At 30.8% G+C, this 25,591-nt stretch overlaps 1 protein-coding gene and 1 long non-coding RNA gene across 2 annotated transcripts in view; one reads left to right on the top strand and one right to left on the bottom strand.

Annotated features, from left to right (window-relative positions):
- Window positions 1–18,407, top strand: part of LOC140053271 (uncharacterized) — a 53,679-nt gene extending 35,272 nt beyond the window's left edge. The window contains exons 3-4 of the long non-coding RNA XR_011846135.1: window positions 10,854–10,906; window positions 18,331–18,407. This is a non-coding gene — a long non-coding RNA (uncharacterized lncRNA). The remainder of the gene's footprint in view (window positions 1–10,853; window positions 10,907–18,330) is intronic.
- Window positions 127–10,878, bottom strand: LOC140050231 (uncharacterized). Its single transcript, XM_072095342.1, has 17 exons — window positions 10,753–10,878; window positions 10,137–10,240; window positions 9,600–9,863; window positions 8,440–8,750; window positions 6,895–6,984; window positions 6,386–6,562; window positions 5,947–6,192; window positions 5,319–5,507; window positions 4,767–4,925; window positions 4,396–4,671; window positions 3,915–3,998; window positions 1,578–1,797; window positions 1,208–1,231; window positions 1,041–1,067; window positions 644–925; window positions 257–319; window positions 127–149 (listed from the first exon to the last, which is right to left on the bottom strand). The coding sequence occupies exons 3-17, from the start codon at window positions 9,853–9,855 to the stop codon at window positions 127–129; spliced, it is 2,427 nt and encodes an 808-aa protein (XP_071951443.1). The 5' UTR covers window positions 9,856–9,863; window positions 10,137–10,240; window positions 10,753–10,878.
- Window positions 18,408–25,591: the final 7,184 nt, after the last annotated feature.

Genomic DNA, 25,591 nt, shown 5'->3' on the forward strand with positions numbered 1-25,591 from the left:
TGTCTTCTGTTCTATGATTTAGATGTTAAAATCTCTTAAAGGTGAAGCTTTAAAATTACCACAGTACATTACGGAATAACTGTTAAGCAAATACACAAACATGGTAATTACACTTTTGTTATATAATTATTTTTCTTTTTCCTCCTCACCTGGTATATAATTAAAAATGTTTGTGTTTAACTCATAGTATCTCTAAAATATTTTGGCATTGAAAAGTCCATATTAATATGCTCTCTAAAAGAATAGCTTACAATACCTGGCTCTGATGCAAAAAATGTAAACGGTTTTTGTTGTTTTTCAGTTGATTTATAGGAAGAACCTATTAAAAAATAAAATAAGAACTATAATCACTAAACAAATTTTATTATCCTTAATACTACATTTTGGAAAGCTGTCCATAAAGGTCCTTCTTCTAATTTCAGTTTCATAAATTATCAATTTGATATGTTTGTAAAACTAAAATAAGGAGTATGCACATATCAAAATTGGGATAGTTTCTCATAATATTTTTTAAAAGATGCTTTCACCTTCATTTTTAACAAATCAACAAAAAATATGTAAAACAATTATTAATTTTAAAAAACTTTAAAATAATTTTATTTCAATTATAGGAATCATGCGTTATTCTATAAGTAAGGTATACCTGCTAGTTGTATTTCATATCTTTTTTCAACAATATCTTTCTGAAACATATCAGCAAGATTGTTACTGCCATGTTGAATTAGTGCAATGCAAAATACTTCAAGTTGATTCCATTGGATATCAATATTGGTTCTCCAAAAATTCATCATTTCTTTGGTAGATGTAATTAGCTCACTTCCAAACTTTGTCACCGTTAATGAGCTAAGACCCAGATGAACACCAAACAATTTCCAGTTATGAATTTCTTCAGATACTTTTCTAATAATTTGATCATCCACGTACCCTATGATAGAAAAATTAGCTTTGACTTTGAATTATTGGCTATTCCTAAGTAAATTAACTTTTAAAATTTGCAATCCTTAGATTTTTAATGCCATAAAAAACCTACTAAATCTTACCTTCGTTATGAGATCGTGATGGTATAGCTATAAAAATAAATAAATAGATATAAATTTGTCAATCAGTATACATCTTTATAATATTACTAAAAACAATCTCAAAAACTGTATTCCAAATTTTTTTTAAATTCAACACTATTGGACCATACCAAACTAAAACTACTTACTTTCATCTTGAGATTTTAAAGTTTCTGTAACAGTAAATATATGTAAATTAATCAATAATGCAGGGTGAATCCAGTAACGTAAAGGATACTGGTACTAGAGGGTGTAATGTGGTCTGATTCCTGTAAAAGTTGGCTTGTGAGAGATCGGTCACCATTGCATAGAATGGAACACCAACTTTTCTGCGTAGAATAGACCTACTGTAGAACCGTTTTTTATTTGACTTGCAGGCCAGTTAGACAGCCTTTTTTTCCCCATTTCGAGTGGGGTTTGTCTGAAACAACTCAGATCCACCACTGATAATGTCAACACATTGTACTATGGGATACTGCAAAATATCAAAATATATGTGTATAACTTTAAATGCCTTGCCTTTTGGTAGCACAGCTTCCCCAAACAATTTACGGTAAAGTTTAACTTCCATTTGATTGCTTCCACAAGGCAACACATCCTGGTCAAACTTGCGAATAAGATGCATATGAGCATTTTGAATGTTTGGACTAGATGCACACGGGATGTACATCCTTACTTCAAGACCTCGGGCATCCTTCTGACTGAATACTTTTAACTCTTTTTGAAGGAAATGAAGAACCTAAAAAAATCCATGTATATTACTGCAGTATGTAGAAATAACACATTAAAAAAATAAAATTTGTTATGCTAATTATTTTGGCAATTTTTTTTAAAATTCTGAACAGAAGTACTTATCACTGTCATATATTTAACTTTATTTATAACAATCATACGAAAGCCCATTAATGCCATTTTAAGTATATGTTTTTCGAACGTAATCCGTTCTAACGAATTAGTAATTCGTTTGAACGGATTAATAATCTGTTCAAACGAATTAGTAATCCGTTCAAACGAATTGCAACATATACAACAAGTGCCATTTAAAGTATATGTTGTAATTCGTTTGAACGGATTACTAATCCGTTCAAACAAATTACTAATTTGTTCAAACGGATTACTAATTCGTTCAAACGAATTACTAATTTGTTTAAACGGATTAGTAATCCGTTCTAACGAATTACTAATTCGTTTAACGAATTACTAATTCGTTTAAACAAATTAATAATTTGTTTAAACGGATTACTAATCTGTTTGAACAAATTAGTAATTCGTTTGAACGAATTAGTAATCCGTTTAAACAAATTATTAATTTGTTTAAACAAATTACTAATCCGTTTAAACGGATTCCTAATTCGTTTTAACAGATTATTAATCTGTTTAAACAAATTAGTAATTCGTTTGAACAGATTAGTAATCCGTTCAAACGAATTACAACATATTCTTTAAATGGCACTTGTTGTATATGTTGCAATTGGTTTGAACAGATTACTAATTCGTTTGAACAGATTACTAATCCGTTCAAACGAATTACTAATTTGTTTAAACAGAGTATTAATCTGTTCAAACGAATTAGGAATCCGTCCAAACGGATTAGTAATTTGTTTAAACGGATTACTAATCTGTTTAAACGAATTAGTAATCCGTTTAAACAAATTATTAATTTGTTTAAACAAATTAATAATTTGTTTAAACAGATTACTAATTCGTTCAAACGGATTACTAATTCGTTCAAACGAATTACTAATTCGTTCAAACAGATTATTAATCCGTTTAAACAAATTATTAATTTGTTTAAACAAATTAGTAATCCGTTTAAACAAATTAGTAATCCGTTTAAACAAATTATTAATTTGTTTAAACAAATTACTAATTTGTTTAAACAGATTACTAATTCGTTCAAACGAATTACTAATTCGTTAGAACGGATTACTAATCAGTTTAAACAAATTATTAATTCGTTTAAACAAATTAGTAATCCGTTTAAACAAATTAGTAATTCGTTTGAACGAATTAGTAACTCGTTTGAACAAATTAGTAATCCGTTTAAACAAATTAGTAATTCGTTTGAACGGATTAGTAATCCGTTTAAACGAATTACAACTTATACTTTAAATGGCACTTGTTGTATATGTTGCAATTCGTTTGAACGGATTACTAATTCGTTTGAACAGATTATTAATCCGTTCAAACGAATTACTAATTCGTTAGAACGGATTACTAATCAGTTTAAACAAATTATTAATTCGTTTAAACAAATTAGTAATCCGTTTAAACAAATTAGTAATTCGTTTGAACGAATTAGTAACTCGTTTGAACAAATTAGTAATCCGTTTAAACAAATTAGTAATTCGTTTGAACGGATTAGTAATCCGTTTAAACGAATTACAACTTATACTTTAAATGGCACTTGTTGTATATGTTGCAATTCGTTTGAACGGATTACTAATTCGTTTGAACAGATTATTAATCCGTTCAAACGAATTACTAATTCGTTAGAACGGATTACGTTCGAAAAACATATACTTAAAATGGCATTAATGGGCTTTCGTACAATCATAATAATTTTCCTTTACTGTGAGTATGTACCCTAAGAGTCCCTTTGTGTTGTGCCAAACGGCACTCGTTTGTCTGTCCACAATGACAGTGTCTGACTTGTACACCAGGGTGGGGTAACCCCCTACTCTTCTGAAAGATGAACAGGGTTATTTATATTACTTGGATCTCCAGTTATAAGTCCTTATCCACAAAGACTTGTTCTCCCACCAGCACTATAGTTGAGGAGTGCATTGAATTTGTTGATTTTATGGCTGTGGTTTAATTGTTCCTGTATTATCACTTTCATATCTACTAGCCTACCTTCTTACAGACTTCAGGTAGTGGCTTAATGTCGTCTTCTAGAGAACTATCAGCCTTGATGCTCTTTGTTCTGACTATTGTTGTCTGCAATATAAAATAATGAACCTTGTAGTTTGACACATTGTAAATGGTAGTCTGTCTTGTATTTTTTTTAATGGATTGATGCTTGTTATTTCATTTGTCGGAGGTAAATAAATTTAACAGATTATAGCAATCCATACAACAGACATGGTCTTGATATATTATATTGTACAGATATATTTAAAATGTTTATGGGGTGAACATAGCCAAGGCAAACCTTTCATTTTTGTTTTTAATGTAGAAAATATGTGATTAAAATTGTTTTAATGAAAGTTATTGGTTATTTTTGCTGTAGAATACTAAATTATAGAGATTAAAATTTAAACACTGATGACATGGCACTGGGCCCTTTAATTCAGCTTTTGCTACTATATATCAAGTATAAATTTTAAAAATTTACCTGTAACATACGGCAATGTTTGATGGTAGCCACATATAGAATGACCAGATGTTCAGCATCAATATTCAATTCTACATGCTCATACGATAGGCGAGGTTCAACATCTTCCATTTGAAATTTCTCAATGAATTTGGTTGCAGCACGTTGAAAGAGATCATCTGGAAGATAGCTACCAAAATCATGAAAAAGTGAAATTGCACGCTTGTCTTCAAATTGAGGCTGTGGTGGGGGTTCTGGTTTAAGACGCGAGAGAACGTAGAAAATGTGTTCATCCTTCTATAAAATGAAAAAGAATATATCTTATAGATTGATAGTTTTGTAAAGAAGATGAATTTAATACTTGAATGCATTCCTGGTTTCAATATCAATACCTTTTTACTAGCACACATTAAACCAAACTTTTCCATGAGAGACACAAAGAAGTTAAAAGTCTCATCAGAATCACAAAACTCTTTCCACAGATATTTTAACAAACCAACTTCTAAAATACCAGTGTCCAGTCTTTGCCAAGCTTTCCACATTACTGGCTCCTATTAAAAAATAAATAAATATCAGTGTAGTTTTCAGTTAGTCAAATTATTTAGGAATATTTAATAAGGACATTAGTAAGAAGATGTTTTAGTAACTCTGAATATAATTAGGATATTGAGAATATTGATTCTTGTATTACTGTATACCTGTATATTTCATTTTACAGTTAGAATATACAGTATAAAAAATTTCACAAAATTGTTATTGTAATGATTGTACACTGTACCTATTTCCTAATAAGTATATTTTTTTTTATATTTTCATAAAAATTGTTTAAAAATAAAAATCTTACTTTTCGCTTTTTAGCATGATGCATACTGAATTTATATATATAGATACTAGAATAAGAATACATATTGGAGAGAGCAGTGTCAAAATATTTATTTGCTAACCATATTTTCAGGCTCTTTAACAGTAATGAATGTTTTTGACATGTCAACTAGTTTCATCAAATCTATAACTATTATATCTCTTAGTGCCTCATCATCTGGGTAGTAGAGAATCTCGACAATGTCATGTAAATACTCAAGCAGGAATCGCTGATTTTCTGTATCTTCACAGTCTTTTAGTAAAATGTGTACCTGTAAGAAAATAGTTTCATAATAAACATTTACAATCTGAAATAACTCTAATGATTTTAATACCTTATTTTCATCATTTTTGTAATTAATTTCTGGATTGCATTTAACTAAATGTTCATGGAATTGTCATGATTCATCTATTATACAGTATAAGCACTTATTAAATGTATAATATCATCAGTATATGACGATGCAACAGTACAGTCAAGTCTATCCAAATACAGATCAAAATGGTAGTTAATTTTTTTTTAAAGCCAAGTAATATGAATTGTTTATAAAATACTTTGTTTTCCATATGGCAGTGATCATTTATAAAAATAATAATATTTGAATTTACAGATGCATTTATTGCTTTTTTGCTTTTCAGTGTGTACCAATTTCTATATTATTATTACATCAGCATATTTTTAAAACGATTATTTTCCTGCTTGTATTTCACCTTAGAAACTTGTAAATAGATGTGCTCTTTTTTCAAGCTTTGGATTTCCTGCTGTCCTCGCAGCCATTTTATTGGCAAAGTGCGGATCATTTTCTTGGAAAATTCCAGTATATGTTTCATTATGACAGAAGCATTGCTCTGTGCAAATGGTACACTGTTTTCAATGGTAAAGATAGTTGAACACACCATAGCCGCATATGGTTTGTCTTTTAGGGCTTGCCATATTCTTTTCTTTATTTCTGCAAGCTGTAATAAAGTGAATTATATACATGTTGTCATCAGAGTGTATGATAAACTTTAACAGATTGATTATCTAACATTTACTAATTTCAAAATATACAAATGAGGCTGTAAAAAGTTTAGTAAAACATTTACGGTGAACATTCTTTTTATCACCAGAACCAATTCTTTAGGACTTTGTAATATAGATTCATTTTACCTTGCATTTCTTTTCTTCTTCAGTTCCTTTAAGGCCATTTAAATGTGTACCTATCAGTAATACAGGAGGACAAGGCTGACCATTTATCTTTGCATCAGGTCTGCTGTTTGTGTATATGGAACGAATCCAAGAAAGAATAAACTCCAGATTTGTCATTCGATGTGGATATGTTTGACCCTAAATTTAAAAATATAATAGTAACATCTCAATCACTTGTTATTCATTGGTCAACTATTCTAATGTAGTAATACAGTTTTTTTAGTTTAATCTGCAAATAAACTTTTACCACATATCTTTGTGGTAGTAGACAATCACACATTTGAAGCTTAGAAGCAAGTTCACCAGACGTGTCCAAGAGAGGTATTCAAACATTTTTCAAGAAATGAAATTAATAAAATAGTTTGTTTTATGAATTATATCATTGAGAATTCTTCTTAAAAGCTAATAGTATAAATACAGTATTGTGACCAAATTATAATTTAAAACAAACTTATTATGATATTGCTTACAGATGTTGGATCCAAAACCTTAGCTGGGGCATCGAGATCATCACAAAGGTTGAATACTACACAAATAACCGCAAAAGATACCATAAAGATCTGGGAGATCAATAAAACAGTGGCATTCAATGAATGGTGAATATTATACAGATTTTGACTGCTTAGAGGTTAAATATAAGATTTAACATCCCCGAGGGAATGATATTTTGTTCGAGGGAATATTTATATTTCCTGAAGCGCTAGGTGAGAGAAATATATCATTCATAATAATCATTCCCTCGGTGTTGTCAAATCTGATATTTTACCGATATATAAAAGGCAATATCTGTTATATTAAATAGCCAACAACAAGTTGAATATTTACTGCTGGGTCGGGTGTAGCTAGGTCGGGTGTAGCTAGGCCTCCTTTGCAATAAGCCTGCCTACTTAGGCATTGCATTCACCTTACCTTGCGAAGAATAATATACAGATAATTACTAATTAATGTTCCTTGGCAATAATATATTCATTAGGCCTAGGTCGTTTAAATTAACAGAAGAATTTCCATCAATAAGCCTACGTACATTAATAATAATAATATTATTATAAGGTAGGCAGAATAAATTATAATTTGTGTTATTCGAGGAGCCGAATCACCGGATGTTCAGCGCTCCGCGCGTACCAGGTTACTACCGTGAGTATTAACCAATCACAAACGGTCTTTCATAACATCCAGGGAGGACTAATAACAAATGAGGGCGTTTAAATAGTTTAGTTGATTAATTTCTTCAAGCAAGTTGCTTGGCGCAACGGAAAAAACGTTGTCTTTTGATGATGTGACTAATCATCGTGAGTTCAAGTCCCAATATGATGACTTTTGTTTATTTATCGCCAAACGTGAGTGTTGCCACAAGAAAATTACACAGTCAATATCATGGTACTCGAGAATTTGCTGGATTTTATATGTTTAAAGACAGAGACACAATATTTATGCGAAAATTACTCAGTCAATGCTCGAGGATATATACGATTTATGATCCTCGCAGCAACGTATTTACATAGGCTATGTAATATAAAAAAATATCTTTATTATCAATGAAATTTAAATGTTGAATTGTTAATGTAGCTTTTTTGTTTCAGTAGTTTTAATTTTTAGATTTAAGAATGTTGCGTCTATACTACTACTAAATTTATTACAGATTTGTGATAGAGATATTTGACCAATATACTAATCAAAAATTATTACTTATTATTTTTTTAGTGTTGGCCTTTCCTAACTTTGTTTGTCTTATATTAGAGGAGGAAGACCTGTGCAGGTAGAGCTAACCTGTTTCACACAGAAATATGTGTTGGGAATATATGTGGAATAAACTAACTCCATGCTGGTATCACTTTCTGTCAGAATGGGTCATGCAGGCATTGGGTAGAATATTCAATATATACCAAATGAAAGTTGGTATATACCATACTTAATATTCCTTTCCTGGCTGATTGATAGCTATATGCTGGTAACAATGCCGGCATCAATTCCAGCATTTTGTCTCCACTTTATGTAATAAAATGTAACCACTTTACCCGCTGCATCACATGATAAATGGGTTGTCCTCCAAAATCTGAGATGTTCATCACAAACTTGTCGCTTGTCGTCTTGTCATCATTTCCTTCTTTCTGAAACTCAATTTCTATTAATTCTTCAATTTTTGAAGGAATCTTTGTCTGGTCATCACTTTCTTCTTTCTCAATCTTTGTCTTGTCATCATTTCCTTCTTTCTGAAACTCAATTTCTATTAATTCTTCAATTTTTGAAGGAATCTTTGTCTGGTCATCACTTTCTTCTTTTTCAATCTCTATCTTTGAGGGAATCTTTGTCTGAAGGTTTTCTTGCTCTATATTTAAAAATGTTAAAAAATTGTACTAAATTCATTAAAATAAATTCATTAATTGACAAATAAAGTATCCAATATTATGTTTCTGTATGTAATATATTATTTGAAGGTTTGCATGGCAAAATCAAATGTTGTTATAAAGTTTGCAGTACACCATGTATATTTAGTTATGAAAGAACGGTTGGGTTTCTCTACATTTCGATCAGTATACTTTGAGTGACATTCTCACTTCTGAGGACGATAAAAGTATATTGATCGAAACATTGAGAAACCCAACAGTTCTTTTCAGAACTATATATATGTGGTGTACTGCAAACTTTCTGTATGTAATTTTTATAGGCCTTTTATTATGATAATTTATTATAGGATTCTAATTATTTTATCAATGGTAATTAAAATTAATTAAGAAAAGTACATTGTCATTGTGATAGTGACTTTTCAATTGCCATATATCTTGAAAGAAAACCTTGTCAATTAGTAAGAGGAGAATTTGGCACATGCCTCTTAAGATTTTCCTATTTCATTGAGTTTGTTTTGAGAATAATAACAAATATAGTCTCTGGTTAAAACATGGGCAGAGGTGCCTTGAAAATAGTAGGTCTAGTTATTTCGAGACACAGAGGCCATCAAACAAAGAATTGAAAGAGGCAAAGTATATTTGTTTTGAATTTTCAACCACCTCTTTAACCACCTCTTCCATCTTAAATCGAATATCAAAGCCCAGGTCACAAGTCAGCCCATGTAAAATTCAGTGCTTAGTTTTGGTAGAGCAGAACAGTGAAATATTAGGTGTGAAATGTAATAATAATACGCCCTGCACTTGAAATTCCTATTAACATTTTTTATTACCCTCATCCATTTTGCTTTCTTCTATTTTAGTTGATTGTGCTGGATTTTCTTTTGACTGTTCTTCTATTTTGTTTTCTTCCACATATTTCGTGGGAGCATTTTCATTGCCAGAAGCCTGTTTTGCTGATGCTGTTGCACCTTCTTCTTGTATCATACTATTCTTGTTATCAGAAGCATTTTCTGTTGATGCTGCTGTTGTATTTTGTTTTCCTTTCACTTGTTTCACCATTTCTCTGGCAACTGCTTTCTCATACATTTCAGAAACTTTAGCATAAAAGAAGTGTAATTTACTTTTGTATATTATTGTCATGCTTGTATATATACACAGTATTATTTTAAGAATGTTACTATCTTTTTTAAATAGGATAAGAATGGAACAAGTCTGGGACAAGGTCTTTGCACTCAAACACAGGATTGGCTAGCATGAATAGCTAAAGCAAAAACAAAAACAACCAATCCTGTGCCTCTCTTTCTTTGGTGCTAATTTGGTTACTAATTTTGTATTTTGCATTTTTTTTTTATTCTCATGTTACTTACAAGTTTCTGGTGATTGTTCTTTCAAAATTGTTTCATTATTACCTTGAGTGTACACTGTTCTTGTTTCTGCTATACCATCAGTTACTTCATGTTTTGGATTAAAACTACAGAAAAATTAATAAACTAAATAATGGCCATACAGTATTTTTTGTTTTATTGTTTTATTATCATTGTCTGCCTATATTTTAACGATTAAATGTAGTGCCCCAATGCAACCAATTGGTTGCAATGGCATTTATGTTGTTATATTGTGTATAAGGTATGTTTTTCCGTCATTAGTAAATTCCCTTAAATCCGTTTTAATAAAAATGGCTAAACTGAGAGGAAATTATGTTTAAATGCATATTGAATCTAAAATTTACACAGATATATACCCCGGGATTGAAGATAGAGTTTCAATTCAAAACAATCTCATTATACTTTTCATCTCATTTTCTGTAGATTGTTTTAAACAACATTCAAATCAAATAAAAAATAACATTTATTTCCAAAATAGTGGCATCACCAATAAAGCAAATGCTTGTGTCAGGGCTGCCAATACAAAACAGACAAAAACAAACAAAATATATAAATATATAAATCACATTTAAATAAATAAATGTCAAGGTTTTCTTACCGTTTCCTTAGTAAAGAGTTAATAGTAGAAGTTTTTCCTACTCCCTCAAGACCTACAAAAATAACTCTGCCCTGTTTAACTTCAGTTTTTCCTTCTTTCAGAGCTTCATTAAATGCATTAACTGCTTCTGGTCCTCGAGCCCATATCTCCACAGGTAAGTCTATATACAAATTAATTAGTATAAAAATGAATATTTTATTTCGTTGAAGGGAGAGAATAATTTCATATAATGACCGATTGACAGATTCATTAAATTCAAAGAAAATTAGGACAGTCAGGCTTTTCTCCTCATTTAATGAATGAATACTTAATAATTAATTATTTGTTTTATTTTATTGTTATAAAGTAAATTGTTACAGTATATGAACTTTAATTTTGTGATAATCATCAACATCAACTTCATCTACTGTAGGCCAATATAAAAGGATACTACAGCTCACTATGTCGGTCGGTTTGTCGGTCGGTTGTCGGTCGGTCGGCAAACAATAACTTGAGCATGTGACTGCAGTCATCTATATGGCCTTGTTATATTTAACAACACATTTAGGATTGGACATTTAGTGTTTTTACAATGAAAATAATATTCTCCATTGAACAAATTAAAACAACAAACAAACTATATAACTCAGATTATGGCTGCACTGAATAAATTATACATGTCATGCTCTGTATGTTTGTTTTTGGTGGTGCAAAATATGGCAAAAATATATATGTGTATAAATGCATTGTGTTCACTTTATTGAATTACTCTTTCCTTTTTGGTAATGAATGTAAATTAAGTGGGTCAAGAATAAAAAGTCAAAATCTAGTTCATTTTAGCTGTCAAATTGGAGTTAATTGTCCAAGCACAACACTCCTAGATCCACCACAGAGAATATTGAAATTTTTTATTGTATAACTTCGACCAAATGTTGTTTTATTTGTTTAGTCTATGTGCATATGTTGGTCAAAATAAATGTTGAATTGAAATGAAATACATCCCTTGCTCATGCAACTGCTCCTCGGAACTGTGCTTGTCAATATAATAATATTGTTATTACATTACATTGCCTGCTAGATTTAAATTTAGTATGTCAAGAATCAACAATCTGAAAATAATAAATATCACATAAATATAATCACAATAACTTACTATCAATATTGCTTTGCCCTGGTAATTGTAATCCTCTTTTTGCATATTTTCCTTGTAATCCTCTTTTTGCATATTTTCCTTTCCTGTTAAACGATATGTTTCTCAATGAACACTGATTGGCAGCATGGTGGATGTCGTCATCTGATAGATTGCAATCCACCATGTTAAGCGTCATCAGCTTAGGAGACATAATGAGTAATGAACTCAGTGAATTAACATCAAGGTTGTGAAGGTTACTATCAGAGATATCGAGATGATATAATTCTAATTGAACTTGTTTGAGAGAACATTCTGAGACAAAGTCATGAAATACATCACGTGATAGATTCTGAATCCAAACACCGTCACATCTATCTTGAATGCCTAAAATGTGTGCAATAACTCTTCCCTTTCGCTCCAATGCCATCTTACTACAAAAGTCACTGATACCAAAACCATCATATTGCATACAATACAATTGCATAATTAGACGTATGAAATGCCCATCACATTGTACACCTGGACTAATGTAATCAATAAACATTCTTATGGAGGTTAATATATCATCCAAATGATTATTTATTTCTAAATCTTTACTTGTCATGTAATTAATTAATTCATTTATCACAGCATCTTTATGTTGTTTTTTAACAAAGTTTAAATCACTTGGCAGATAGCGATATGTTGACAAACGATTTGTAACCCAGTGCTTGAGGAAACCGCCAGCTTTATCACCAAGGAAACCAATTGCAAATTCTCTTGCTCTGTATAAATGCTCACTCTCTTGTATCACCTCCCACTCATCATCATCCAATGGTGTAAGTAATGTTCGTACATCTGAACATTCATTCTCCATACCTTCACTTTCACATAATTTGCACAAGTAAAATCCCACCAATGACTCTACTATCAACTTGTGAGGAGGCATAAAAATGTTATCAAATTTAGATTTTGAATTTGACACTTCTTCGTAAACAAACCCAAGTTTTAAGGCCATATCAACCATAGCTTTGTTCGAATGTTTAGTCAAATCCGTTTTGTTTATTGAAAGTTGGTTTACTTTTAAGCTATCATACATACATTTCCCTAATAAAATCATAGCATTTACATACTTCACTGGTATTTTTTCAAATTCAGAAATCTTTGTTATGTTTTCTCGTTTCTGATTGATTCTCGACTGATTCAAAATACTACGAAAGAATTCTTTGAAGAGGTCAGTTTTATCTTCGGGGAGACTTTGATTATCTTCCCACAATATACAAAGTGTAAGAAGTATCATCGGGTTTTTGCACATCGCATACGCTTCAGGATGTTTTAGCTCTCGCTCTCTTAAGCGACGCATTCCAATACGCTGCACCATCAACGTAGGCCTAACTGTTTCAAGATGCGCGTCAGTATCTAATTCCTTTCTAAGGGATTCTCCCAATTGTGGTTTTTCAAAATACTCAAAGTGTTTGTCGATATACTTTCCTATACTCTCATTGTTGAATCCCTTAACTCTTACATGTACATTACATTCTTTCATGAATTCATTAATATTTTCTGATCTTGAAGTAAGAATTACAGTACTGTTTTTTAAGTAGATCTTTCTAAATAGTCCGAGTACGCTTGGATTATTAAATCTCAATTCTTCTAGTCCATCTAGTAATAACACCACTTTATCGTCATATTTGTTGATGAATTTTGAAATCAACCATGGATCTTCTTGGAGATCTGTCTCTAAATAGAAATCTACCATATCAATTTGCTTTACAATTAAATCAATGATGTCGTCATCTCTATGTAAATCCCGTACACTTAAAAGAAATACAATTTTACCTTCAAATGATTTAATTGATTGAGTAGCCGTAGCCCAGTTGTATGATAAATGCCTTAATATGGTAGTTTTACCTATCCCACCCTCTCCATCTATAAGAGCTCTACATCCAGGTGTGGAGCTGATCACATCTACCACTTCTGTTAATGTTGTTGGTTTGCTTCCTTTATTCTTTTTAGCTTCTTTACGTAGTTCCATATCGGTAAACATCTGTGAAATGTCAACACTGTATCTACCACGCATTGTTGCTGGTGTAAATATACTGGCCTGACTGCACAGTTCCCTTTGTCTTTGAAGCAGATATTCTTCTATCTTTTCTAAATATAAAGATTTTTAGCTTGATTAAACTATATAAAGTTTTATTAATATATTATTACATTTATTTATTATGTGGTATTTCATAAAATTGTTGAATGTTTTGCATTCCTCTAATTATTTTTATGTTTTATTTTTGTATTAATTAAAATTACTACTTTATTGTTATAATGGTTTTTGTCACGCAATCATAATTAAGCTTCATATAGTGAGTGTGACCCAATATAATTTATGATTATGGTAATAATTTTCAGAATATGAAACTTTAATTTGAAAAATATGCTCAACAGAGGGCAGCAAACAGAAAAATATAATTATCACAAAGGATTTTTATGACAATAGAAATTAAGTTGCACTTAGTTTTAAAGTAAAAAAATAAAATAAACCTAAAACGTATGAGTGTGAAATTATTCTTATTAAAAACTTAAATATATAACATTAAGACATATTTTTATTTATCTTAGTTATAACACTCTCTTTATCCATATCAATGACGGTTTGGTGCACTGTATAGGCATACGAACCTAATTAGCCTATTGAAAGAATATTGAAAGAGCGGATATGTTTAGGCCTACTGTACTTGTAAAATTATCATTAAATCCAAAATCGGTTTATAAATTCTAGCATCTTATATAGTTAGTTTACTTCTTCAGTTTGTTTGATTTTTATTACTATCATAATGATGCCATTTGTATTCAAACATATACTTCAGAGGTAAAAATTTAAACTTTAAGGTTTACTATAGACAATTATCATGGGCCCACTGATTTATTATTATTATACAGTACGTGATATACAGTATGAATTAAAAGTGTTCAACGTGTTTGATATTATAAGTGATACACTGTACAGTCATACCTGTTTGACCCCAAGGGTAATGAAATACATCCAATACTGATAAAATAGTTCAGAAACCTTATAATTGTGTACAAAGCAATTATTGTAGCAGCTTGATTGGCCGGCTTTGAAATTCAATGATTATATTGTATAATTATTGTTGCAGTTGATTTATTTTTGACAATCAGTGAATTCAATAACTGAATTATAAAATGGATCTGATTTGCATTATTATAGTAAACATTACAAGTAAACTCACCTGTTTCTGATTTAACCTCTTTGTTCATTGGTATCACTGGCTTTGAGTCTGTTTAATAAGCAAATGACAAGAACTGAATTTTTACAAGAAAACCAATGGATAATGGCATAAATTAAGTATGACAGTTAAGAAATATAATTCAGTAATGTGTGCAATATGAATGGTAGTTTGTGTGAATAGTACATAATGAATAGTAAATCCTATTCATCTCCAAAAATTTATTTTAAAACTTGCTTGAAAAAGTAAATTTATTTTCTCTTACCTGCCATGTTGTCAACTTTTTCTGTTTTCGTTTCTAAAAAAACAAGAAATGTTGTATCAAATGATAAATCAATCAATAATACAGGATAAATCATGAATTTCAAAATATCTTTTTATAACAAACAATCATATAAATAAATAAATCCGAAACTAAAGTGTTCCGGATGGCTCATTTAATTAATTGAAATATAAAATTAATTCAGAGAGGTTTGCAAAATGTCGACGTTGTATCTATGTCTCATTATTACTGATGTAAATTCACTGGCCTATCTGCATAATTCCTTTTGTCTTTGAAGCAGATATGCTTCTATCTTTTCTAAATATAAAGAAAGATTTTTAGCTTCATTAAACTAATAGTATAAATATAAATTGAATTTAATTTCATTAATATATTATTACAAATTGTTATTCATTCTTTTTTTATTTATGTGGTATTGACTAAACTATATAAAGTTTTATTAATATATTATATTGTTTGAAGGTTTGCATGGCGAATTCAAATGTTGATATGAGTTTGCGGTATGCCACGTATGTTAGTTCTGAAAAGAAACCCAACAGTTTTTTCAGAACTAACATACGTGGTGTACCGGAAACTCATATCAACATATTAATATATTATTACATTTATTTATGTGGTATTTCATAAAGTTGTTAAATGTTTTGTGTTCCTCTAATTATTTTTATGTTTTATTAATTTAAATTATCTAACTTTATTGTTATAATGGTTTTGTCACGCAATCATAAATAAGCTTCATAGAGTGAGTGTGACCCAATATAATTTATAATATGTAATAATTTTCAGAATATGGAACTTTAAATAAAAAGATGCTCAACAGAGGGCAGCAAACAGAAAAATATCATTATCACAAGGATTTTTATGACAATAGAAGTTAAATAAAATCAACCTAAAACTTGTATGAGTGTGAAACATATCTCTATTTTCCATATCTATGATAGGCTTGGTGCACCGTAGGCATACAAACTGTAGTCCTATTGAAAGAGAGGATATGTTGACTATGTTGGAAATGATATGATTTAGACAAGGATCCCATTTACTATACTTGTAAAATTATCATTAAATCTAAAATCTGTTTATAAATTCAACCTGGACAGTTTTCTGATGAATTAAGAGTACTTTAACATCTTATATAGTTTGTTACTTCTTTCAGTTTGTCTGATTATCTTTGTCTAGGGAAGGCAACAACTTATCTTAATGATTTGACATTTGTTTTATTCAAACATACTTCAGAAGTAAAAATAGAAACTTTAGGGTTTGTTATAGATAATTATCTTGGGCATACTGATTAATATTATTATAAGTGATATACAGTATAAATTAAAAGTGTTAAAAGTGAAATACTTATAAACAATTAGTTACAAAGACTGAAAAGCATAAAAAGATAAGCTCCTCCTTAATTTTGCTTTGATTGAGTCATTTTGTTTGTTAAGTTTTTTCGGTTTCAACTCTTTTTATCCACAACATGTCATTAATCAAGCAATCAAATTCAGATTTGTACTTTATAGACAATATTTTAAAAAAAATTGACTGTATGAGTAAGACTTAATATATGATGAGTATTAAAATTAAATGCATTAAGTAGATAGTAGAGGCTAAACGCTATTTAGTGTGTTTTTAATACATTACACTTTTCAGTAACTTAAGGGTTAATTGTATATGTTTTTCAGTCTATTATATTTCACTAGTTTTGTGTACTATTTGATTGAATTTGATTCCAAAGATAAGAGAGCAATGTTTAAATACGAAACCTTGTATGTTTTAATTTTATAACGGCATACAATGTGTAACGCAAAATGTATTATATATACTAGAGGGTGAGCTCGCTTCGCTCGCTCCCCCTCTAGGAAGTGTAGACGATGGTTCTCGGAATGATAATGTTCTCCTTATACGTTTTCTGTCGGTTACCATTATTGAAAATGCTTGACATTCGTAAAACTAAACTACTTTGTTTCACAGTGTTTTAGATGATTAATAACATTTTAAAGTACAGTTTTTATTGTTTGGTAGGGCCCTTTGGGGAGGCGGAGGTCATTTGAGGGAGGTGCTTTAATTCGAGGGATATATGTTAAATTTTGTAGTTTTAATAATATGGTAACATTTATAATAAAATGAAATCCTCTAATAGATATGAAAAGTGCTAAAAAAGAATAACAAATGCTTGGTAAATTGTAGCAGTGCAGTGAATTCTACTACAAATAGTATAATTGTGTTGTTATAAATATGTGGATTGGTGGGGGGGGGGGGGGGTTTATTATTCAAAGTGATGTTTTATTGGAGAGGCGTTTATTCAAATGAATACCATCCTAATAATTATTAATACATTATTTAATTTAATCATCTTTTAAAACTAACTGCCGTGACAGAGTGGGCCCAAGAAAGAAGACATTACGGCTTGCAACATGGGCAGACATCTCGGTCCTAACGGGACACAGGAAGATAGCCTACAGTTATTCCTGCAAGCTTACTCAATAAAACTCAACTATCGGGATTTCACTCGAAAAATGTCTTATCATCAAATCTCCCTATGTAATTTTATAATACTATTCCCCACAATATATTCTGATTCTTTATGGCGTATATTTAATTTGATCTTTATTAATTTGCAGTATAATTCCTATTATTTAACTACTGTACCTTCACACACGCGCGGTATGTTTTAAAATAAACAAAAAACTGAAATGGCTATGATTATATCTGATTTTTTTTTCGTCTTCCAAAGGGACACTGTATTGATTGATGGAAAGTGCCTGTTTCCAGTCACCTTTAGGGTCAAATCTATTATTTTAACTGCTCCCTTGTGTATAAAAGAGAGAAAATATTTGAAACCAGGTTGTTGCAAGGTGAACTTATCTTAAACCCGGAAATTACTATGACCAGGAAGAATTGAAATTGAGATGAAAATCTAATGTTGAAATCATAAATTGTGTTAAAAAACTCTTTATAATATCTTCCTAATATAGAAATATGGAACAATAGCGTCGCTGTGAACACTAATGTTATCAAATCTACGTTTCGCGGTACATCTCAGATAGATAAGGTAGGTATCCAAGGCGGAGATTTGTTCCGAAGTTTTTGCATTGTGCTCGCCTATGTCAGAATTAACCATAATTTATATATAGATAACCAAAAACACACTTTTCCAAACCTTATAATATATACAACCGATTTATTCAAATTGTATTTAAATTTATGTGTAGGATCATCAAATAATGACACTTTGTTGGAAATGAAGAGTTTTTTAAGAAGAATGTGCACGAGTGGAGAAATAATACTGTATGAATGAAAGGAAGTAAAGAGAGAAGCGTTACAGGGGATGATTTTGTGAAATGAAAGTTAATGAGAAAAGAAGCAGAGGCCGGGAATAACATAAACTACAGTAATAACAGAATGGACAGCAATGAGTTATGAGGAATGCGCATTCCTCTTGATAGGCCTATAATATTGATTAACTCAAATTAATGTTGGAACCAGATGATATGTGTGTTATTTATTTTACAAATAAAGTGCAACTATTTGCCTTCCTTTGTTTGTTTTAGTAGTTTAAAAAAACTTAAAAATAAATTTAGGAACTTAAAAAGCTCATATTGATTGCTCTATTGATGGTTGTGCGGCTAACATTTTAACTTAACTTGAACTTTATTATTGCAATTCATTATATAAATAAATTGAAGTTGAACATAAAATATCGCATATAAAAAATACAAAACAAAGCACACAACACCTAATCAAAGATAAACAAGATACATAAAGAACAAATTAAATACACATGCCGGTATTTTACCAGTTCATGAAAACATAATGGTTTGTAATATATGATTTTGATCTGTTAGTTTTACATAATGGTTAATAAAATTTGCTACTGTATGTATTTTGCAAATTCAAAATCATTCATGATATCACGAGTATGTATAACAAGCGTTTACATAGTTCATTATGTAAAATCAACATCTAAATGCATTCTTTTCTTTTTTTTTAAATAACCTATACTGCATGTTAATCTTCTTTTAAGTTCATACTGCGTATGTTTTATTTTAAAACAGTATCGTAATTTTCAAACCGTCCTATTTTTGTATATTTAGGAGGAATTGTGCGTAAATAAATATGAGTCTGAATTAAATAATAAACACTCTTAACTAATGTTATTTCTTTTGCGTAATTAAAATTAATGCGACATCGCGGATATTCAAATTATAATTTTTTACTAGGAGATACTTGTTTGGAACTCACTGCTTCACCTGCATCTTGTTCATGTTCATTATTATCATTTAGAAATTCTTTCATTATTTTTATATGGTTAATACCAGATGATTATTAAAATTATACTATATATTAAATAGACAGTAGAAATCTAAAAAGTAAAAGCCGACAAATTGAAAAGCCTAAGAAATTGTGACGGATTTTCATGTCGGTTTATATGTTTTCGATTAAAAACTAAAATAAACTTTTGTTACATACATTTTTTTTCATAAATAATTTCAATATAAAGAATACGGTATTTAAAAAGAATATCTAACCATGTTTAATGGAAGTGATCTCAACGTGTAACAGTTATTATATTTAATTTATTATATTGAATGAAGGTTTTTAGTCATTGAAAACGAAATCATCACTAAATCTATCTCATTAAAATAAATAGTAAAATGAAGGCAAAGAAATACATACCTGTACTAAGTAGGCCGAGTTCTTTCTGGGCTCGTTCTCCAAGAAGACGTGCAAACTCATTCAACTCTTTTGGTAAAAGTAGTTTCTTCTCCAATTCAAATATCACATCCCAGAGGCTTTTATTCGGCTTTAGTCTATACACTGCTGAAACCCTCCGTACCGCAGCAGGAGATCCAGATTGTCTCACAGCCCGAAAGAGTCGTTCTCGTTCTGGTTTTAACTTATTTTCACCAGTACATTTGATATTGTTATCTTCTATATACTGACGTACAAGATGTTCAGCATCTTTTGGGCCGGTTAATCTGGTAATCTCCAGCAAAAGGTTGACATCAGTTGGTGTAATAACACCACAGCCACCTTTGCTATCGAGCTTGTTGAATAAATCATGAGCCATATATGGTGCATCATTAAGGTCAGCTAGTTGCAGATGATCACCTAGGCAAAATCTTAACAATTTGTAGTCTTCGCCTTCATAATGCTTACCAAGTTTGGCTTTCAACACTCTAAACTTACTCTCAAGGTCTGACATTTTTCGAAACATGCGTTTGTCTGCAAAAACAAATTTTAACATGACGAATATAATCAGGAATATGTTTTATGTTGTATTTTTTATTTTTGCGCTACTTATGTCTGTCTAATTGTATGTTACCGTCATGAGCTGGCTACAGCATGTTAGAATTCTATTAGAAGGGGTTCGAACTAATTAATCTGCCAGTAAAGCATTTTTTAGAATTTCATATATTTTTAGAAGATCTGTTTTCAGAGCTACAGTCTAAACTGCTCTTTTTATATATAGCTTTAACACACCTCCTAAAATGCCCCTTTTTCACACATTTTGCAATGATTAACACACATTAGAATGTTACAAATACAGTACACTGTGCCGAGACCACTTAGGACTACATTGTGGTATTCCAATTTCAATGTTTTTGTTGAATATTTTATTATTGTATCATCAACCTGTGTTCTTTCTTTAAGGTTTTTTTTTCAATAATAGAAGAATGTGATCAACTGTATCGACTCATTTGTATATAATATATCTAAAAAAAAAAACATGTTCCGATCCTTCTTCCTGCTTATTTAGAGATTCAATCCATTCAATCACTATCAATGTTTGGGAATCTTATATTGGTCTATATTGATTAATATTAATATAAGCTGAATGACGAATGACAGAACATCATGTCAACGTCATTTGCGTGAACAAGGCTACTGAAAGTAGCTGAAACGTAGCAAGTATGTACTTGTCAACTGGTTTAACTAAAAGTTAACCTTTATTTATTTAAATATTCATTGAAACCAGATGAAATTTTTTGAGAATAAGCTGAATTGTTTAAATAATCCGCTAATTGATTCTGTATGATCCGTTCCAGAATTCTAGAAACATGAACAATTACAAAATTGTCTATAGTTATTTAAAATAATCACCAAGTCGGATACTGTACATCAGTATCAATAATTGTAAATGAAAATGTTTTCTTGGATCATTCCAAGAAAGAAAGAAGTAAATGAAATGTATACATTCTGGATTATTCTTGCTTGAATTTGAATCTAGTTTTCTAATGGAAAACGTCTGCCCTTACCAAAGCAGAATGCTTAAATAGCCTTCGCTAACCATTCGCTAGGCATTCGAATGCTAATTTACAGGTAATTTTTAGAATTTAGGCATTCATGGTTAAAACCACTTAAATGGAATGCTAAGAAAAGTTTCCAAGCATTCTTTAGGAATGCTTACAAGAGTCAATAAGCATTCAGAAGCTATCCCGAATGGCTGGTAGTGTCAATGCTAAAGATCATTGCAAGCATTCGGTGGAGATATTCTGAATGGTAGTGTGAATGCTAAGAACATTGGTAGCATTCAGGAGATATTTTGAATGGTAGTGTGAATGCTAAGATCATTGGTAGCATTCAGGAACAGATGTTGAATGGTAAACAGGGAAATAAGTGAATGCTCAACCAATCAGATCAATCCTCACATACTTCCAAAAAACAAGGGTGTCACGAAAGCTCAGACCACGAAAGCTCAGACCCCCTAAGGACCTATAGTCCAGTCAAAAATCACCCTCACCATGGTATAAGAACGTACCCTAATAAAATTTCATCCGTAGGTTCTATGTATATAGGTAATAACATTTCTTGATGTTGCGTCTTGCAAAACTTGGGATTTTACGAGAAAATTAGACTTTTATACCCAATTTATAACCGCCTCATGTCGTATTATCGTGTACAGCGAATTCGACGAAGCGTGACTAAAATTACGAGACGCCGTTAGCGCCCGTTGAAAAATGCATTAACAAAGCTAAAAACCTACAAAATTAATAGTTTATACAATAATTTAAATATAGTTTACAATAAATTGTATAATAAAATACATAACATATAAAGAAAACCCAAGTATAATCTCAAATATTTACAGATATGTGTTTAAAAATGTACAAATCAAAATGGCCTTCCATAAAATAAAGTGCGCCCTCACTCGTCATACTTTTATCGGACTTGTATGGATGGTTATCAAGGCATTAATATATGAAACACGATGCGGTTTGTTAGTTATTGCCTCTGCAAGAGGCAGAATATTATATTTTCACAAATATATTTCTAATTTTTATCATGGAAAAAAAGAATTGTATATATTTAAACACATTACAACCTCCAGGATACCATCATGATGGATTAAGTGTATATTTATAGCCTATATCTGCTGAAGCGTAATGATCTACTAGTTTTGCTGGTTTTATTTTTAGACATTCTTTTTTTTTCACAGCATTACTTGCGTGGATATCACAATGCATTGCATATTTTGAACTATCATTCGCGATTATGATCTTAATTAGTGTAAGAACCAATCATTTAAGGATAATCCATTTCGTGTAGGCCTATACGAAAGATACTAGGCCCTACCTCAAGTAGCCCTACTTTCACTTTCCAACAATTATTAAGAGCGTATCAAAGGGGCTGGTTGGCATTCGTCTGAATCAACATTTATCATTTTTCCCTTTCACCCGCCGATGCCCCCACTGCCAATGGGTAGGAGGAGCCGGTTTGATCCTCTCTGAATCCGTCTGGCCTTCACATCGTACCGATGTGTGAAGTTTGAGCCAATAAACGTCATTCATGACGATTCTTTAAGTTCGAAGTCGTCTTCCAGAATTCAAAGCATTCTAAATTTAAAGTATTTTCCCGTTTTTCCACCGTTCACATTTCACTAAATAAAAGAAAGTGAGAATGTTGGAGTGTGATTCGCGAGAAACGACATACTGTATTACCCAATTCTTCCAATTTTTTAAGACGTGACGTATATTAAATACATTCTAATATAAAGTGTTTTGGTTGAGAGTAGTCCTACAATTATTATTGGACATTTTATACACAAAAGCATGTCATAAACGATCGGTTCACCTCCACGGCCTGAAAGTTCTCACTTGGGACAAAAAAGTAAAGTCCAGAACAAAAGTTTTATATGCATTTATTTCAAATATTGTTATCCGCCGAGTCCGACGCATTTTAATGCATTTAAATACAATTTAAAAAGCTTGGGAGAACACAGTAGTTTAATTTGTTGGCTTATTCAAATGCTTATAAATGACGTTTAAAAGATGTAGGCTATTTTTCCCAAAAGTGAAGATGAACATTAATTAATTAATTAAATGTAAAAGAATAACACAGTTATCCGTCAGAAGTCTTCGAACAGAAAGAACCTTCGGTGGCAGGATTACATTTTCTAAAACACGAAATTGTCTCACACATCATACGATATGGATGCCAATAAACAATTCAAAGAAAATTAAACAAAACTAACAATCACAAGGATTCTTTGTTGCGGATAACCAATGAGAAAATATTTCAGAGTACTTTATTAATTTAAATCTTTATTATATCGTATACGCGAAATGGACTGTCATTTAAAAATGATTCTTACTCAAATTAATATTGACTATAATCGCGAATAAACAAATGCATTGTGATATCCACGCAAGTAATGCTGTGAAAAAAAGAATGTCCAGAATATAACCAGCAAGATCATTACGCTATAGCATATACAATACGGCGCTTCACTTAATCCATCATGATGGTAGACTGGAGGTTGTAATGTGTTTAAATATATACAATTCTTTTTTTCCATGATAAAAACTAGAAATATATTTGTGAAAATATAATATTCTGCCTCTTGCAGAGGCAATAACTAACAAACCGCATCGGGTTTCGTATTATTAATGCCTTGTATAACCATCATCCATACAAGTCCGATAAAAGTATGACGAGTGAGGGCGCACTTTATTTTATGGAAGGCCATTTTGATTTGTACATTTTTAAACACATATCTGTAAATATTTGAGATTATACTTGAGTTTTCTTTATATGTTATGTATTTTATTATACAATTTATTGTAAACTATATTTAAATTATTGTATAAACTATTAATTTTGTAGGTTTTTAGCTTTGTTAATGCATTTTTCAACGGGCGCAAACGGCGTCTCGTAATTTCAGTCACGCTTCGTCGCATTCGCTGTACACAATAATACGACATGAGGTAGTTATAAATTGGGTATAAAAGTCAAATTTTCTCGTAAAATCCCAAGTTTTGCAAGACGCAACATCAAGAAATGTTATTACCTATATACATAGAACCTACGGATGAAATTTTATTAGGGTACGTTCTTATACCATGGTGAGGGTGATTTTTGACTGGACTATAAGATCACGATTTATACTAAGACCCAACACCTAAGATTACAAATATTTATCTTTCGCACCTGCCTTGTATTTTAACTCCCAACATTTATTCTGAATACCACACCTTAGAATTGGCACTTTCATGAAAAAGAATCACATAAAAAGTAACAAATACATTTTTAAATTGATGATTTTACAGACGTTTTTCTCGCACACAAAATGACTAGCCTACAGTACAGTAGGCCTACCCCATGGGCCATGTTCAATGTTTTTGTTTCTATGGAACGTCAAAAAAGCAAAAATTATATAGAGGGCTGAAAACTCTGTGGAGTCCATCTACAGTGTGGATGGAACAATGTAAAATTAAAATTATATGATAATAGTATAATCATGCAAGTACGAAGAAATAAATACTGGCAAATAAATTTTAATTTAAAAATCATGATAAGTTTTTTTGTTTCGTTTTCTTTCTGTTTTTATACTTGTACTATTATTGTTGCTCTTTTGGCGCTCCATAGAAACAAAAACATTGAGCATGGTGTAATATAACGATATACTTTTATATTTAAGAAATCGACCTTTGTATCGGAATTCAAATAGGTTCACAAACTTGACCCAGAAAGTCCAGAGGAGAGTTTGTCCAGATGTTTTAATGACCATTTAGTTTATAATAGAATCCCTGAAGAAAACACTTAGCTTAATTTTGTGACTGTTCCCATCGTAAAACAATTAGATATTGACAGTTTTTAGCAGAGATTCGACAGGGCCAATTCATCATTGTAACCACCCCAGATAAGATCAATCATTCCCATTTAAACACCCCTGGATCAACTTAGGACCAATCGTTACCCTCACAGATTACGTAGTGACATATGCAAATGAAC

The sequence above is a fragment of the Antedon mediterranea genome, chromosome 1 (assembly GCF_964355755.1).
Source record: "Antedon mediterranea chromosome 1, ecAntMedi1.1, whole genome shotgun sequence".
NCBI lineage: Eukaryota > Metazoa > Echinodermata > Crinoidea > Comatulida > Antedonidae > Antedon > Antedon mediterranea.

Coding starts and splice junctions, on each gene's coding strand:
- LOC140050231 (XM_072095342.1), bottom strand. CDS start 9,855: ATGTATGAGAAAGCAGTTGCCAGAGAAATGGTGAAACAAGTGAAAGGA. Junction 6,193..6,385: donor AAGAAGAAAAGAAATGCAAG/GTAAAATGAATC, acceptor ACTTTATTACAG/CTTGCAGAAATAAAGAAAAG. Junction 320..643: donor ATATGAAATACAACTAGCAG/GTATACCTTACT, acceptor ATTTTTTAATAG/GTTCTTCCTATAAATCAACT.